General features: G+C 45.1%; 1 protein-coding gene across 15 annotated transcripts in view; it reads right to left on the bottom strand.

Moving 5' to 3' along the window:
• CPEB3 (cytoplasmic polyadenylation element binding protein 3) overlaps positions 1-18301 on the bottom strand; it is a 184991-nt gene that overhangs the window by 17747 nt on the left and 148943 nt on the right. For 14 of the 15 annotated variants that reach the window (XM_080687335.1, XM_080687325.1, XM_080687334.1 and 11 more), the window contains one exon: positions 10640-10821. In XM_080687335.1, coding sequence (XP_080543461.1) covers positions 10640-10821 — 182 coding nt within the window. Of the gene's footprint in view, positions 1-10639; positions 10822-18301 lie in introns of those variants that run through there. The other variant, XM_080687327.1, reaches the window with a different exon arrangement.

Genomic DNA, 18301 nt, shown 5'->3' with positions numbered 1-18301 from the left:
CAGTTTGTCGCTCTGTTGACTAATGAGTTTGCCGACCACTGGTTTAGGGGCACTAATTTTAGGGATGGAACCTGCCTACTCAGAGCTCCTCCTCCTATTTCAAAAACTCAATCAACCCACTTTCCCCCTATCTTGCCTGAAATATTTAACTCCTTTTATCATGAAAAAATGCCAATTAAACTAATAAGCTTCTTCCAGAAGAGCTCGAATATTAGGCATTTGTGATTTCATGGAATTTACTTTTATCAGTGTCACTGCACATTGAGAGAGTGCTTTACAGGTTTCAAAAGCACTGTCATTAATATGTATACACATCCTTCCTTCAAGCTATTTAATAAGTGGTATAGTCAACACTAAACCCAGATTGGCTGGTTGTGGTCTAGTATCTTTTGACTAGTAAAAAGGTCTCTCTGGGCTGAGCTGGCAGACTATAGCCAATGTCTACTGCAAGATGCAGATCAAGTAATAAGCATCTGACTTACACATTTCTAAGAGACAACATGACCAAGTTGTGTTACACAATAGTTGTGTGTGTGTGTGCGTATCGGGGACCTCTCCGATTTTTATAAAGAAACTAGTGGCCTGGTGCACAAAATTCGTGCACATTAAAAGGGGATTAATTAGAGGAAATAATTTAATATTGCTATTTGCCCTTTCTCTATAATTGAAGTGTCAGAGAATGAAAGAAAATTAGTAAAATGTATATGAAAATCTTCCTCCTGTCAGAGTCTGGGGTGCACCACGGGACCCAGAGTCAAGTCCCGGCCCACCCACATGCGCCTCAAAATCACGTGAGACCCAGACCCAGCTGCCCCCCACCCCCATTGGGCTAGATCCAGACCCGGCCAGTCCCACCCTTGTCAAACCCCGCTGGGCAGGGGGCGTAGCCTCAGGTCCCCTGGCCTGGCACCAGGACAGAGGGCGTGGCCTGAAGTCTCCCAGCCCAGACGAGGGCGGAGGGCGTGCCTTGAGGTTCCCCATCAAGCCCCCTGGGTGGGGGGCATGGTCTGAGGTCCTTCATCAAGCCCTGCCAGGTTGGGGGTGGGGGGCGCAGCCTCAGGTCCCCCGGCCCAGCACCGAGAGGGGGGTGCAGCCTCAGGTCCCCCATCAAGCCCCACTGGCAGGGCGGGTGCAGCCTCAGGTCTCCTGTCAAGCCCCGCTGGGTGTGGCCAGAGTTCCCCCGACCCAGCACTGGGGTGCACCTTAAGGTCCCCTGTCAAGCCCCGCTGGGTGGGGGTCATGGCCTGAGGTCCCCTGTCAAGCCCAGCCAGGCAGGGGGGCACAGCCTCAGGTCCCCTGGCCCAGTGCTGGGGCGGGGGGTGTGGTCTGAGGTCCCCTGGCCTGGTGCCAGGGTGGGGGGCGCAGCCTTAAGTCCCCTGTCAAGCCCCACCTGGTGGGGGGCGTGGCCTGAGTTCCCCCGACCCAGCACTGGGGGTGCACCTTGAGGTCCCCTGTCAAGCCCCACTGGGTGGGGAGCACGGCCTGAGGTCCCCTGTCAACCCAGCCAGGCTAGTGCTGGGGTGCGGGGTGCAGCCTGAGGTCCCTCGTCAAGCCCCGCCGGGCGGGGGCCGCGGCCTGAGGTCCCCCAGCCTGGCGCTGGGGCGGGGGGAGCAGCCTGAGGTCCCCTAGCCCAGCACCAGGATGGGAAGCGCACCTTGAGGTCCCACGTCAAGCCCCGCCGGGAAGGGGGCATGGCCTGAGGTCCCCTGTCAAGCCCTACGGAGGTGGGGGAGGGTGTAGCCTCAGCTCCCTGCTGATTGCTTGTTAAGACTCCTTATGGGAACTTGGCCTCAGCTGTGGGTGCATCCATCTTTGTGATGGAGTGATGGTCAATTAGCATATTCCTTCTTTATTAGATAGGATTTTTCATACAAGTTAAAGCATATGTTTTTGTTAGACGGGAGAAGATTCAATTGACTCTACTCTTACAAATTTTCTCAGAACACCACAGAATAGACAAGGGGGTAGAAACATGGCCATGTAGAAAGATTACTCATGTTCATATGATCCCATTTTTCACACTATACAGATCTTTCCTACGTAATTAGCCTAGACTGGAGCTATAAAGAAAACTGCATTTAGCAGAGCTCTCACATTCTAGGCTTTCCTTTGGAGCCACTTCTAAAAATACCACGAAAACAGACAGAATGAGTACAGGGGCCCTCTTTTGCCCTTATTGCACGGAAATACGTTAAACTGTTCAATTTTTCACAGAAACACTGTTCAAAGGAATATAAGCAAAATGTAATCCTAACCTTCTACTGAATTTCAAGTTCAAAATCTGTTCATTATCATAGAAAAGATACTGGTAAAAACGCCTCTTTCTAGACTAAAGAAACCACCTTCAATTCTTTAAATGCAAAATGCACCCAGGTGTTTACCTCTATAAAAGGAGCTTAAGAGACTCTACATGTATGTCTTGACCAACATCTAAGCAGCATGTCGATAGACTGGCACTTACGTTAATTTCTTTTTTTTTTCCAGTGTCAAATTCAACTACTTACTCTTATACTAAGGATTCTTAGTGGAACTGAGTAGGCATTTTCAAAGGGGAAAAAAAAGAGCATCAACAATTAGCCTTGGTCATATTATTGGTCAACAACAGCACAATTTAAATAGGCCAGGCTTTATAATAATACAAATCAACACCTGTACAGCCTAATACCTTTCTGAAGTGATTCATCTAACATTGTTTACCGGGCAAAAACGATAAGATAGTTAGGATATTTCTTACTACTATCCTATATAATAAAGAGGTAATATGCAAATTGACCCTCACGCCCTCACAGAAGATGGCCACCCCCATGTGATCAAAGATGGCTGCCACAAGATGGCGAGGAGGGGAGGGTAGTTGTGGGCGATCAGGCCATCAGGGGAGGGCAGTTAGGGAAGACCAGGCCAGCAGGGGAGGGAAGTTAGGGGCGACCAGGCCAGCAGGGGAGGGCAGTTTGGGGGACCAGGCCTGCAGCGGAGGGCAGTTAAGGGTGACCAGGCTGGCAGGGGAGGGCAGGTGAGGGGGACCAGGCCTGCAGCGGAGAGCAGTTCAGGGGGACCAGGCCAGCAAGGAAGAGCAGTTGGGGGCAATTGGGCTGGCAGGGGAGGAGTTAGGTGTCGATAAGGCTGGCAGGGGAGTGGTTAGTGGTTAGCGGACGATGTGGGGTTTACAGATGTTAGTACAGCAAACAGAGTCTATTCTTATATTATTGTTTATTAATTATTGTGCTATTTATTTGCATGACAACTGTAAACCTTTTTGCCCCACCCTGTGTATAATGGGAGCTCTCTGCCAAGCTCAAATGCAAGCTTTAGGAGAAAGGTAAATAATAAAACTAGGAATGAACTTGAGCCTGGCTGGCATGGCTCAGTGACTGAGTGTTGACCTATGAACCAGGAGGTCACGGTTCGATTCCTGGTCAGGGCACATGCCCAGGTTGCAGGCTTGATCCCCAATCATGCAGGAGGCAGCCAATTAATGATTCTCTCTCACCATTGATGTTTCTATCTCTCCCTCTCTGAAATCAATAAAAAAAAAATACATTTTTTTTTTAAAAACATACGAAAAACTAGGAATGAACTTGAAAAAGCATCTATGAAGGGTACAGTTAGCAGAGGCTCAAAATGCCAGAGACAATAAAACAAGGCAGTGTTGGCTGTGTTCAAAGCCAAAAGAAACCAACAAGAGGATAGCATAACAGTCTGGGGGAAGGAAGCGAAAGGTTCACAGAACAGTGAAGCAAGAGCCCAACTCGAGGTGGAAGCAGCTTTTCTCTCTCATAACAAAGAAAGCGGCCTCGACAGTGCTCAGGGCCGAGAAGAAGCATGAAGGTGAAGCAGGGGAGGGGAGGGACTCCCACTTTCAAGGATTTCCAAGTCTCCCACTTGGATGACTCACCCAGGCAATGAAGGAAGGAACGGACAGGCCCCTTTTTGACTCCACAAGGATGCAGATGGCATTCTGTGCCCACAACAACAGTTCCCTCTACCTCCGGACAGTGTGTGACAGTATGTACTGCTTTCTTGTTTAGTACCTCTGCTGGGACTCTCAGCAATCTGGGAGATACAAAAGGCTACTACTACTGCCCTCGTTACACACGGACACTCAGAGCCTAAGTGACCTGCCAAAGCCACACAGCCCCCGGGACAACACAGCTCTGGACCCAGCAATGTGACCCTGGCCCAGTGCTCTTGTCACCAACCCGTGGACCTTTCCACTGAAGCTTCAGCAGAGCAACCAACAGCATTCAAGCCATGAGATATTAATGACATCAGCTTCACGTGCAAGATGAATATGTAAACCAGCAAGTGCCAGTCAAACATCTAATTGCCATACAGCTCTGGCTGTTCAATCCTCAGATCCCTGTTAGACTTCAGACCCTCCCCAGGAGGGCGCTACAGAGGAGGACCCGAGGCTCCTGTCATTAAGTAATTTGCTTGGGGTCACCAGCGACTGGTGCAGCAGAGGGTTAAAAGTATTGGAATCTGTGGGATTGAGGTGTTTCAAAATTCTTAGTTATTTTATTCCTCTTAATTAAAAAACACACCACCACTATTTACTTTTAAGGAGCTCAGTTGTAGGGAGCGGTTATAGGGTTAAGCCTCAGACTGACCTGCTGGCAAAGCCGCAAACAAGTCCCAGCTTAGAGGGCACAGCCCTCTTAGTATAATTAAGCTTGATCTTGTGACTGCTCCTAGATCTTTCCTGGGTAGCTAATGGGCTGTGGGAGGTGCAGCAAGTGCTGCCAAAACAAGTGAAACTTACAAGAACATTGTAAATTAACTTGTTTACCTCTGACTATAAAATAAAGCATCAGCTTGCAGTCTGGATCTGTTCTGCGGTCTCAGTCACGCACAGAAGATACACCTAGACCCAGCTTATTCTCTTTGTCTGTCTTTTCTTCATCCTTCGCTGGCCTCCCTCAGGTTTGCTGAACCCTTGGCTGTGCTGGCGCAGCTCAAGTGGCGCCCAACGCGGGGCTGGGTTTGGCCCAAGTGGCACTCAGTGCGGACCTGAGTGTGAGGGAACTGCAATTGTCAGGTGAAAGGAGGCCCCAAGGCGTGCACACGCAGTAAGTAAGGAAGGGGTGTAGTACTAGCTAGGTGTAAAACATGGGAAATTCAGGATCGCAGGGAAAGAATGTATGCATCTCCATGCTTAAGGCTATGCTCCAAGCAAGGGGCTGTTCTGTGAGGTATGAACAGCTTTTCGATGTTTTGGATTTTGTGAGAAAAACCTGCCCATGGTTTTCTGAGGAAGAAAAGGTAAATATAGATGCATGGGAGAAGGTAGGAAAACAACTTTGCGATCATTGTATAGCTGAAGGTCCAGAGGAAATGCCTGCCTCTATTTTCAGTCTGTGGTCCCTGATTCGGGACTGCCTAGAGCCCACTCCAGAAGGGGAGTGGAGGAATGTGGCAGGGGAATCAAGACAGATGGGGGAAGGTTGCCAAAGGCTTACGACTCCACCATCGGCGCTTCTACCGCCTCCTCCAGTCCCTGGGGCTACAGCTCCTGTGGGAGAGAGCCCTCCGGTCGATGCGCTTCCTCCCAAATATGAGCAGGGGATTGGAGGAAGCAAGGGATCAGCGCTGGTGGGTTTGGGATGATGGGGGTGGAAATATGCGAAAGTATTGCCTCAGGGGATGGCCAATAGTTCTACCTTATGACAGGATTTTGTGGCTGCAGCCATACATCCTATAAGGAAAAAATATCCCGAGGCTTATATTATTCATTATATGGATGACATTCTCTTAGCTCATAAAAATGAAACGCACCTAAACAATATCTATATAGACTTACAGGATTCCCTGCATTGTGCTGGATTATGCATAGCACCCGAAAAAGTTCAAAGGACATTTCCTTTTTCTTGGCAGCATTATTGAGGGAAAAACAATAAAACCTCAGAAAATTCAAATTCGGACTGACACTTTACTTACATTAAATGACTTCCAAAAATTATTAGGAGATATTAACTGGGTTCGACCTGCTTTAAAATTAACCACTGCTGACTTAAGCCCTTTATTTCATATACTAAGGGGAGATTCATCTCCGTCATCCCCACGCTGCTTGACAGAGGAAGCCAAGACAGCCTTACATAAAGCTGAGGATGCCTTAAGTTCAGCACAACTTACTAGAATTGATTACTCCCTTCCCTTACAGGTTTTAATTTCCCCTACGACAATTTCTCTCAGTTACTACCTTTACCTTCCCAAAGATAGTGAAGTCACAACCTATACCTCAGGCATTAACCATTTTTACAGATGGATCCAGTTCTGGAAAAGCTGGATACTACTGCAGCAGAGGTGCAAAGGTCCTTCAAACCCCTTATATTTCAGCACAACGGGTAGAAATAAAAGCTCTTATCTATGCCTTGACAGATTTTGCTACAGAGCCCATTAACCTATATAGTGATAGTGCCTATGTGGTAAGTATGGCCAAACTAATTGAAACAGCTACTAGAGGGCACACTAATTCAGAGGAACTCTTTCATTTATTTTTCAACCTTCAAAAAGTCATTAGAGAACGACAATTTCCCTGCTTTATTGGTCATATCCGATCTCATTCAGGTCTCCCTGGTCCATTAGCTATAGGCAATGATGCTATTGATCACCTCCTTGCTGTAATGTAAAAGGCTACCCCATTTTCTTTTGCCCAGTCCTCCCATGCTTTGCATCATAAAAATGTTGCTGCCTTACGCAAACAATTCCGTATTTCTAGGGATCAAGCTCGTCAAATTGTTAAGCAATGCTCTCAGTGTGTAATTCATTGCCCTGTACAATTGTTGGGGGTTAATCCTAGGGGTCTTAAACCTAATCAAATTTGGCAAATGGATGTCACCCACATACCGGAATTTGGTAAGCATAGATGGGTACACGTTAATGTAGATACCTGCTCCTGCTTTATCTTTGCGACTCCCCAAACGGGAGAGAGTGCCAAGCATGTAATTAATCATTGCTTAGCTCAGCCGTGGGCAAACTACGGCCCGTGGGCCGGATCCGGTGCGTTCGGCTGTTCTATCCGGCCCACGGAGCCGAAAGAGCGGAGGGTTCTCTTGCTCTCCCCTCCGCTCCTTCACCAGCAGCAGTGTTAGCATGGCAACTTCGGGAAACAAGGCCGCAGCTCCTTCTTCTGAGTGGGCGGATTTATATCCGCCCATTCAGTAGAAGGAACATCTCAATCTTCCAGAGGCTCCTCGTAATGCCCGCGGACGCATCTCCCGACATCACCCTGGGAATGCGTAGACACGTTATGGTGGTGATGTAGGGAGACACGCCCCTGGAGAGCACAGTATCAGAGCCTTTCTGAGGTAAGATTAAGAGCTCTACTCAAACACAATTTTTTCCTGTTCCCACATTCTGTACATCACAATGACTTGTTAATAAAACAACAAAGACTTTCAGCTTTTAGTCACTTCAACTGGTGGCCTGTCCTTTGTCACAAAACCCTGAAACAGCACCAGAAGAGGTGCAACTGGAACTCATCGATCTTCAGTCTGACTTTGTCCTAAAGGAGAAATTCAGCTCTCTTGAACTAAGAGACTTTTATGTTTCACTTAATGAAGCCACTTTTCCAAACATCCGGAGGATGGCACAGAAGGTACTGGTGCTGTTTGGGTCAACCTATGTTTGTGAGCAGACATTTAGCGTCATGAACATCAACAAAGCCCCTCACAGATCCAGCTTAGCTGACGAACACCTCAGATCTATCCTGAGAATAGCCACAACAAAACTAACTCCAGACTTTGATGCATTAGCTAAAAAAGGAGACCAACAACACTGTTCCCACTGAAGTTGATGTTTTAAAGACCAAAAACCTTTCAACCCAGTCTACATTGCCATCTACATCTACGTCCCGGGCATAATTTGGAAGTTGCACTAAAGAAAATGTTTAATTTACTGTTTACACATTTTGTTCTTTTCTATTTGTTTTAGTTTTAAATTATTTTATTATATTTAAGTTTAATTTGAAAGGCTTTTGTACCTTTCCCTTTGTTAGGCAATTTTATTTTGCCTTTGCCATCTTCAATATAAGGTATGTTATTGTGCTATGATTCCTCCATTTTTTGAAGTTTCAAATTATAATAAGTAGTGTTTACATTCTTCTTGTTAAAATGTTTGAAATGAATAAAACTATTGAAATAATAAAAAAAAGACCGTACCCTTTTATGTAATGATGTTTACTTTGAATTGATATTAGTTCACACAAACACTCCATCCATGCTTTTGTTCCGGCCCTCCGGTCCAGTTTAAGAACCCATTGTGGCCCTCGAGTCAAAAAGTTTGCCCACCCCTGGCCTAGCTGCCTTTGCGGTACTAGGTCCTCCCTTAGAGCTAAAGACAATGGACCTGCATACACTAGTTCTGCTTTTCAACATTTTTGTCAGCAATATCAAATTTGTCATAAAACTGGTATCCCTTACAACCCTCAAGGTCAAGCACTAGTGGAAAGAGCAAATTGTACTCTTAAAATGCAATTACTGAGACAGAAAGGGGGAGACGGATGTTATGTGTCACCTCAAAACAAACTCAGTCATGTTCTTTATACTTTAAATTTTTTGAATTGTGATGCAGAGGGTCGTACAGCAGCTGAAAGGCATCGGGCCTCCTGTACAATAGCCTCCGCGGGGTTAGCCTGATGGAAAGATGCACAAACTGGACAATGGTTTGGACCAGATCCAGTAATGATGTGGGGAAGAGGTTGTGTCTTTCCAGAAGGAGCAGCGCAGCCAGTTTGGGTGCCAGAATGTTACGTACGTCACCACAGTGGACCCAGAGAAGCTCCTTGTCCCATCGTTCAAAAGACTGAGGGTTGCCCCGATGACAGCAAAGCGGAAAAGGAAGATGATGAAGGCTATACAGAAGACCAAGGTGCCAACATGGGGTCAGCTGAAGAAGTTAACAACTGAGGCCTAGCAGATGGCAGAAAAGCAAGAAGTGGAAGCTACTCCCTCAATCATGTTTCTGGCCATGCTAGCATTGGTTAGCTGCCAGTCTTCTGCAAACTCTTGCGCAGCCAATCCAAGGACTCTTGAGTAAATCAGCAAAAGAAACTTTCATTTAGTAGAAAAATGTTACTGTAGTTTGATTTCTCTATTATTGTAGTGTTGCATTGGCATTGTTTTGTTAATAACCATGTCTGGGTTTTGCATTGGCATTGTTTTGTTAATATTTTAATAGTCAGAACTTTGTTCTTGATGTTTAAGTTTTACTTCCATTATTAGTAGCTTAAAATTAAAAGAAGGGCGAGATGTAGGGAGCGGTTATAGGGTTAAGCCTCAGACTGACCTGCTGGCAAAGCCGCAAACAAGTCCCAGCTTTGAGGCACAGCCCTCTTAGCATAATTAAGCTTGATCTTGTGATGCTCCCTAGATCTTTCCTGGGTAGCTAATGGGCTGTGGGAGGTGCAGCAAGTGCTGCCAAAACAAGTGAAACTTATAAGAACATTATAAATTACCTTGTTTACCTCTGACTATAAAATAAAGCATCAGCTTGCAGTCTGGATCTGTTCTGTGGTCTCAGTCACGCACAGAAGATCCACCTAGACCCAGCTTATTCTCTTTATCTGTCTTTTCTTCATCCTTCGCAGGCCCTCACTCAGGCTTGCCGAACCCTTGGCTGTGCTGGCGCAGCTCACTCAGTGATGTAGCAAATTGATTTTTTTTTTTAAAGCACTGGCTTTTACAAGACTGAAAATACAATCTTGCTGAATATTTAAAAGTCCATCACCAATTGAAATTTTCACCCTCTAAGAAACTTAAGTCTGCTAACGCAAAATTAGCCAAAATTGAGGGTAGGTGAAATTTCATAACAGAACATGTTGACTACTTTCTTTACCTGCTCAGTGTGTCCCCCAAGAGCATCCTTTGCTGGGAGCATTAACAAGCACCGTACAATTGCATAGAAATGTGCTCAAGACTTGATGCTCTTCTCCTACCTGCTCTTTTACTCTATTAACAACAGGTCCCAGAGTCACACCTACCACCGTCCATTCCCCCAGGCTTCCAAAGAATGACAGAGCTGGGATTTAAGGGATTTAAAGCTATACATGTACACAAAACAACTGAGCATACCAGCTCCTCAAATCTACCTCGGGTCCCCTCTTTAGATCAGAAGGAGAAAATCCGAATGCCTCTCGCAGCCAGGCAGGTAATGCCAAGGAGCAGGGCAGGTAATGCATGTGTGTATATGGTATGAGCAGTAGAACTCAGGGAGGTGCAGGAGGCACTGGAGGGGACAGCAGCTACTTGGTTCAAGAGAAATTGCAAGATCAACATTTTATGTATCAGCATTAAATGTTAGTCCAAGTTTACTTGTTGTAAGAACACCATAGGGTCAAACAGGTCACCAGCTCTCACCCTTCGTGAATGCATCATCTTTTGCACAGCACTGGTTTGGTAGCTAAATTCTGCAGGGTTATTTTCATAAGTGTGACATTGCCCTGGGGAGAGCGAGGCAGAGGTTTCATTAACACCTTCAATACCAAGGGTGCGCTCTCCTTCAGGCAGCCTAGATGGGCTTGTGGACTGATCCCAGGCAAGGCAGAGCTGCTCGCTTAGCAGCACAAGGTGCTTTTCCTCCCAGGTGCCGAGAGAGCAAACTTCATTTCTTTCCTGGGGCAACTACGCCCTGAGCAGTTGCTTACCCGTTTGTCAATGTCATTGTGTTGGAGCTGCACAAAGCGAGCGCTGATGGCTGCGATGTAGCTCTGCTGATTGGAGAACGCCACGCGGCCAGCACCTTTGGGGTACTTCAGCTCTGGGTCCGTATCAATGCCAGCATAGCAGACACCGCCATACAAACGGTCCATGATCATTGCCAGTTCAACTGCAAGAAAATGAACACAATTCTGTATAAATGTTTAGAAGGAACTCCTGACCAGAAGCAGGAAGAACTATTTAAGAATCATGCAGTGTAACTAAGGAATAGAAAACCCATGTGAAGTATCGTGAAGAGTGTCCACATCAGTCTTACAACTTCAAGTAGGGGAGATCCTCATAAGCTATTTGAAAATAAAAAAATAAAAGAATTTACACACACACACACACACACACACACACGCACACACACATGAATTTGCATAATCAGAACTTCAGCAACAGTATTAAAGGGATGCTCTATCAGTAATCCTCTTGTTCTAACTTCTAACGGCTTCGTCTACTGGAGTGGGCCCTAGGTAGGCAAAGCATTTCACGATGCCCTAACAAGTTATTAAGAGACAGCCCTACTTACTGACCTCTGAGACTGAAAGCAATTACTAAAGTTACACTGCTACGGTTAAGATTAAACTGTAGAAAGAATTAAGTCATCATTTTAGCTAGAGGCAATATGTTTACAGCCTTAAAGTAATAAATCTCTACACTTGAAAAAAATGACTTTTAGAGTATATTTTATCCCAACTGAGAAACCTCCACACTAACCTCTCACAGGAAATTCGTAGTAATACTAGTAATGATAATAGCAGCAATGAACATTTACTGGGCACTTACAATGTGCCAGGAAGCACTAGGCTGCTACAAAGGCAGTAAAAACATACCCATCCTGCACCTGCTAAAAACCCAGAGGTTTAGTCTGCAGTCCTTGTCACATTTCTCCTATAGATATCTTTATATTTGTATATTTGAGATATATATATATATATATATATATATATATATATATATATATATATATGGCATTTGGAAAGTGATCCATTCCAAAGGTGTGATATTCTAAAATTATCCTCACCAACAAGGTACCATGGAGAGAAATGTAGCAGTTACTTACCTGGATCCAAACTGCCTGAAGGTAATTGTTTACTTGATACTAGACGGCGCCTCCTCCAGGTACGACCATTCCTTTCAGGCAACTCACATAGTTTAAGTCCAAAAGACTTAGCCCTCTCCCTGGGGAATGACCCACGAACCCACTTCCCTCAAACACTGACATATGGTGTTTGGAAAGGAGATGCAGTGAGGAAAGATGGTGACCTGGGCCACCGCCAGTGGGCAAAGTCCATCACAGAGCAGAGCCCCACAGGAACCAGGATCTTGAGGGAAGAAAAGCAGCACAACCTGGTGGGGCAGAGGAAGACATCTGCAGCAGACACAAGGGCCGAGAGGTACAAGAACCCCACCAGGTTTTTACAAGCAGAAGGAAAGCCAAGTACTACTGTGTTCCTGTACTAGGAAGCTGCTGAGGCAGTAAGAAAAGCTATGTCGCCATGACAGAAGGCTGTCTTTTTTCTTTCTTTTTTAAAATATTTTTGTTGATTTCAGAGAGGAAGGGAGAGGAAGAGAGACATAGAAACATCAATGATGAAAGACAATCATTGACTGGCTGCCTCTGCATGCCCCACACTGGGGATCGAGCCTGCAACCTGGGAATATGGCCTAACCGGGAATCAAACCATGACCTTTTGGTCCGTAGGTTGATGCTCAACCACTGAGACACACCAAATGGGCCTGTCTTTTTCTTAACTTCAAAATTTCTTCCCATTCTAGAGTGCCTAATATTGATGACTTTTCTAAGTGCCCATTTTTAATAGGAAGAGTGACCTACAACCAACAGGTAATTTTCAGAAGGTGAGGAAAGAAGCTGGCAATCACTAAGTCCAAGAATATGTGCTTAGGGCAGAAAGCCATCCCAATGACCCCATTATGATCAGAATGACCGAGTCATACCAGCCAAGGGAACCCTACTGATTTGCACTCAAGTAGACCCTGACTACAGTCTTGGGGCAGGACCCGGGAATCACACTCATTCAAACAATGCCATAATAATGGTGCACAAACTCTGAATGCCAGAGTTCAGTGGGTCCTTACACTTCATCCCAACAAACCTCTGATGGCTTGAGGGCCTCCTTACCTAACTAATGTTATTCCAGTTACAGACACACCAAGAAACTGAAGGTAGAATTCATTCATTGTAGCCATTCATGAATTTCCCTTTCTGGTCAAATGGGCTTAGCAAAAATAAGTAACCTCAGGGCTTGGAAATTAAACACAAATTTTCCAAAGACCTGGCTTCCTTTGGAATGGAATAAGATAGTAAACACCCCCTCAGCCTGGTGGATGACCAGGAGATGAATGCTGGCAAGGACCGAATGGCACTTGTCTTCCACCCTTCGGAAGCACTCAAGAAAGTGTCTGATTTAGAAAGAAGGTACGCCCTGGCCGGTTTGGCTCAGTGGATGGGGCGTCGGCCTGGGACTCAAGGGTCCCAGGTTCTATTCCGGTCAAGGGCATGTACCTTGGTTGTGGGCACATCCCCAGTGGGGGGTGTGCAGGAGGCAGCTGATTGATGTTTCTCTCTCATCGATGTTTCTAACTCTCTCTCCCTCTCCCTTCCTCTCTGTAAAAACTCAATAAAATATATTTAAAAAAAAGAAAAGAAAGAAAGAAGGTACATTGGCTGTATGCCTGCAGCTCCAGCTGATGAGGAGCGTTACTTAGCCACAGCTTTTTCTATAGCATAGTGGTCTCCAAAGGAATCGTGGGGGGCTCCCAGATGCCAGAGAAGGCTCCTTCCACGAGCAGACACTTTCCATTGCTTCGCAGATCTAGCTGCTGGAAAATCATCTTCACGTGCCAAAGATTAGGTCATGACTTTTGTTGCTGGCAGTTAGGTACTTTTGATAGGAAACAGAAACCGTCACTCACTATGCTTTTATGAAAATTATGAATAAATCATTTCCATGTACAAGCTGATTATACACAGTCACTTTCTTGGCCACCAAAAAGTCTGCAGACATTTGAGCCAGTGAAGTCTCACTTAAGGGAAGAGCAATTCGTTGAGAAGCTAGAAGCAACCAAGGTGAATAAAGAAAGAACTTTTGAGGAAAAGAATATGAAGATTTTCCATTTCTCTTGCTACCTGAATCTCTCTTTTAATGACAAAAAATCTAACACCGTGAACACCCCTGAAGAAAGGCAAATGATGGTCAAAGAACTGTTGTTTGTATTTGGTCCTTTACTCCATTAGCAAGTCTTCCCTAAGAGCACACTTCCTGTGGGCTACACTGAAACACCACAGAGATATGTCATTTCAGTAACTCTGTTAGCACTTAAAGTGACATTACTGAGAAAAGTAACCACTTGGTAAATACAGCTTTAGGGGAGAATGTAATTGAATTCACCCACTAAGTAGATGACTAATAGAAACTCAGAGCAAGCCTTCCTCAAGGCCTATAAGTTTTCAACCTGAAATAATTTTTTTATAAAGCAAGTACCAATTCACCTACAGATGTCAGAATGTACAACTACTTTTAGAGACTGGGCTTTAAAGCCTTCTTTATAGTGAGTATCATCAGTTCATGTAGGGAAGTCCCATATAAATTCCCTTCCTCTGATGGGGGCAAGCTCAACCAAGAAGAGGGCTACTGACTCCAGTACTTGGGAGGAGAGAAAAGTAGAAGAAAGGCAGAAAGGATGTGGCAGAAGTCAACTAAAACCTGCATGGGTTTATCGATGTCTTGTGATCTCAACCCTACTCATAAAATGTGAGCCTTTGATCAAAGGTGTAACTTACTTGGAGAGTGTGGGCAAACCACCTACTAAGCCTGTGACAGTGACTCCTCATTCTCAACCATCCTCTGTAGAGGCCAAGGACAGTGTGGTTCCCAGAATCACATTCTTTCCATTTAACCTGAGGAAGGTGAGGTATACGGGTAAAGGCTGGGATTCAGACAGATGGAGGTGATAGCAGGCACAGACAAGAGTCCATGAAGAAGCCAGGAGTCTCCAAACTACTTTTTATGTTTTCTTTCCTATCCAGACAGTGTTCACAGGGTCTGTCTGGTCACCACACGGGTAGGAAATTAGCAGGTCTGGTAGCTCCATCAAAGGGCATTGTGCACTTTGGATAAGCTCTGTGTTCCTAAGACACCCAAGTCACATCATAAATACCTGTTCCATTATAACAGCAACACCACTGTGGGTCTAGCTCACACACGGGCTCTTGTGATGACCTTCACTGTGCCATCAACCAGAGGGAAACAAGAATACTGCAGCTGTATGCAGCAGAGGGCACCCCCCTGAAGTCCTCCAAGTTGTGGTGACTATGCCTCTGAAGTTCAATCTGAACCCCAATTATGGTTCCTTGGATTTGCTCCTGATTCTTCACAGAGTTCTGAAAGGGGCTTTAATTCACCAGAGAGGAAATCCTGATGACTCCCTTATCCGACCCCAGGGTCCTGTTCCTTTCATGTAGTTGGATTTGAAAGCCAGCCATCAGGCAATGTTTAAGTCTCAGATACTATGAGAACAAAATGTGGAGGAGCAGGAATGAGGATTCCCAAGGGGGAATAGCAACACATTCATCTTTCCAGATTTTAAATTGTGAATCTAGAAGCCACATTTCTTCTCTCTGGACATAAGAATGAAGCAGGGAGGAAAGAGGCAGAAGGCACCTCAGGAGGAGGAGGAGGAGGAGGTCTGGACTTCGGAATGAAAGGAAGATCCAACTTGAAGGTGGACTTTCTAGGTTTACAATTGCCAAATTGGTTCACAAGGGCAGTTCACTCATCTTAAATGGGGACATGTGCTCACAAGCTTTTACTCTGCATCAGATGTTGGGAAATTAAAAATATTTTCAAATAAATGATATGAACAACCAACAAAGTCGGAGAGATAGAGTGTTCAACTTGATTAAATTGAGCTGGGACTAAGGTAACTGTTACTACTGTTACAGAGACAATATCTCACACCTCAGCTTGATAAAGAAGCTCACTGCTGTGCAAAGAGCCCCAAACTTGTTGTCTGGAGATCCAAGTTTGAGTCTTGGCTTTTTCAATTATAGCGGCCTTGGCCGATCACTCCCTCTGAACCTTGCTTCCTTATCTCTACAACGAGTTCTTCACAGGGTTGTCACGAGGATTAAACATCCATGAGCGCTCTGAACACACCGCTGAGCATGGAGTGGGGCTTGAATGATCAGTTTGGTCCAGGGGTGGTTTTGGCATCTACTCATAAATCTTTGCTTAACATGAACTTGGCTTGGTTTTTGCTCCATAAGCACCAATTCTTCCCAGTCTTACTTTGGCTTTATGCTAACGTTACTCAACCTGCCCCCAGATATGGCAAAGTTTGACAACAGCTGTGGGGGAGAGAGAACACAAATGCATACTAACATTAGAAAATCCTTAACCCTCAGGGCAATGCAGTCAATCAAGTCTGTATGCCAAATCTGGAATTTATCTGGGACAGCTTGTACTGAACTTGGGACTCAGTAAAAGAAAAAGCTCCTACTACTGAGAAACATGACATAAGATGATTTCTGCCCATTACTACTTCGTGGAACAACAACAACAAAAGCTACCGTTACAACACTCTTATTTCCCGAGTCACAAATCAGAATGTGACTCCTGATACATGTGAACTATCAGAATGCCTGTACAGAATGTCTGAAATAAGTGCTCTTGGAAAAAATTCAGGCTGTATGTTCTTTAGATGTATGCCACTTATCACTGAATATCTACCTTAGTTTCCCACCCCCCACTTTATAGAAAATCCATGCTCTCAACATTCAGAGGGAGAAAAAGGCAGAGAAGGAAATTTTAGGATTCATTACAGAATATTAGACAGGAAAGAATGATCAAAGCCATAGTTAGGAAAGACCTAAGGAGGATGAGCAAATGGTAGGTCAGCTCCAAGGACTCAGATGGAATCTCTGAAGATCGAGCTGTTAGCAGGACCTGGACTGGTGAACTGTCACGAGGAAGTCATGAAGGCGAACAGCTCACATGCCTCTAATCAGAGGACACGGAGGGCTTTTCAAGCCTGATCAAAGTTGGAAGGGGCTGGGTCCCAAAGCTTGGTCACCGAGGCGATATTCAAATTAGATATCTAAGCCAAGAAGTTGGAGTCAGAGGACATTCACATTTATAAAGTGGGGGAGCGTACAGGGGCCAGATGCCTCATTCTCTACTCTTTCCTGGTAGCCTCCTCAGAATCCCCAAGCCTAGCACTTATTTCCTCTCAGAGCAAAGAGATATATTCTAGAAAGGCCCCAAGGCCGTAGGGATATGCAAAACAGGGCCATTTCTGTACTGAGGGAGATTCAGGAGGACCCAGCTGCTTACATTACTGGAACAAAGAGTGAAAATATGTTGTGTACTTCCAGGTGGAGAACCAGACAGACTACCTACCCCTTTCCCTATGCTCACTCTGAAGAAGAATGGACGTTTTAGCCACATGGTGGCATGGTGAGTCTACCTATAGCCTTCCCTGGCCTGGGGGTGAGAAGAGGTGGGGAGTGGAAGGAGAACAGGAGCTGAGAAACACCAGGAGACTTCAGGCAAGCTGCCTCCAACGAAGGAGGGATGGGAGGGAGGGAGAGGAGGCAGTAGGAACGTGTATTACTTGGGCTAAAGAAACCAACAGGCGATCTAGCTTTGGGTAAATGCATCTAGATTTTTCCACTGATATTTTCCCATTTTTATTTATCTGGGCCTGTGAGTCCCGCCCCCGCCCCGCAACATGAATTTATAAAAAGGAAGGCTTGTTAAATGACCAGAAAGAGAAAGCTAAACTCAGGCTAATACTGCTTAAAACAGGTTGCCTTATTTCTTTAGAAGGGTTTGTGTATTTCTGTCCGGTGGGGTAAGGACTATATTTGTATTAATTTATTAGTGACAATGATCTTGTCTTAGGAGAAATATCAAAGATAAATAGGCTCACAAGTTCCAAAGGAATAATTCTTGAGTGATAACATTTTAGTCTCTATTCCATGTTAAAGGACCATTTTTGGCCCAGGATAAGGTGAAAAATCAATGTGGACACCTAAAATTTCATTTGCTGAATACTGTCACCCATCTCTGGTCCAGGATCATCCTGCATATAGTACCTGAAACAGGTGTGAGACTCTTCAAAATTCCATAACCACAATGCCCTCTGGAAATAATAAAAAATGGCCTTAAGTATTTAAAAACCAAATTTGAGAACCATTATGTTAAAGGGCATAATTCAGCATCCACTTCATTGAGTTACTTAGCATTCTATGAACGCATTTCTCGCCTTCTGTCCTGAAATCGGCGGCTCTGCAGATGATGACCTGTTAACGGGACAGCGAGACGTTCATTTGGTTTGGCATGACCTGAGCTTGCTCAGTGTCACTAACACAGTGGATGCTCAATAAATGTTATTGTTCAAGTGAACTGCACTTGAACAAGAATATTGCCCAGTTGAAGATGGTCTAGTGAAGTCAAATGAATTCCTTCAAAAACAGTCTTCTATTCCAGGGCACACACCAGCCCACGAAGCTCAGTGTGTTTCAAAGAAGCCCGATTCTCAGCAAATGGGCAAAAGCTGCAGATGTTAGCTCTTTTTGT

The sequence above is a fragment of the Plecotus auritus genome (assembly GCF_963455305.1).
Source record: "Plecotus auritus genome assembly, chromosome: 9".
NCBI lineage: Eukaryota > Metazoa > Chordata > Mammalia > Chiroptera > Vespertilionidae > Plecotus > Plecotus auritus.
The sequence above is the reverse complement of the archived record's forward strand: the minus strand, read 5'-3'. Positions and strand labels throughout refer to the sequence as shown.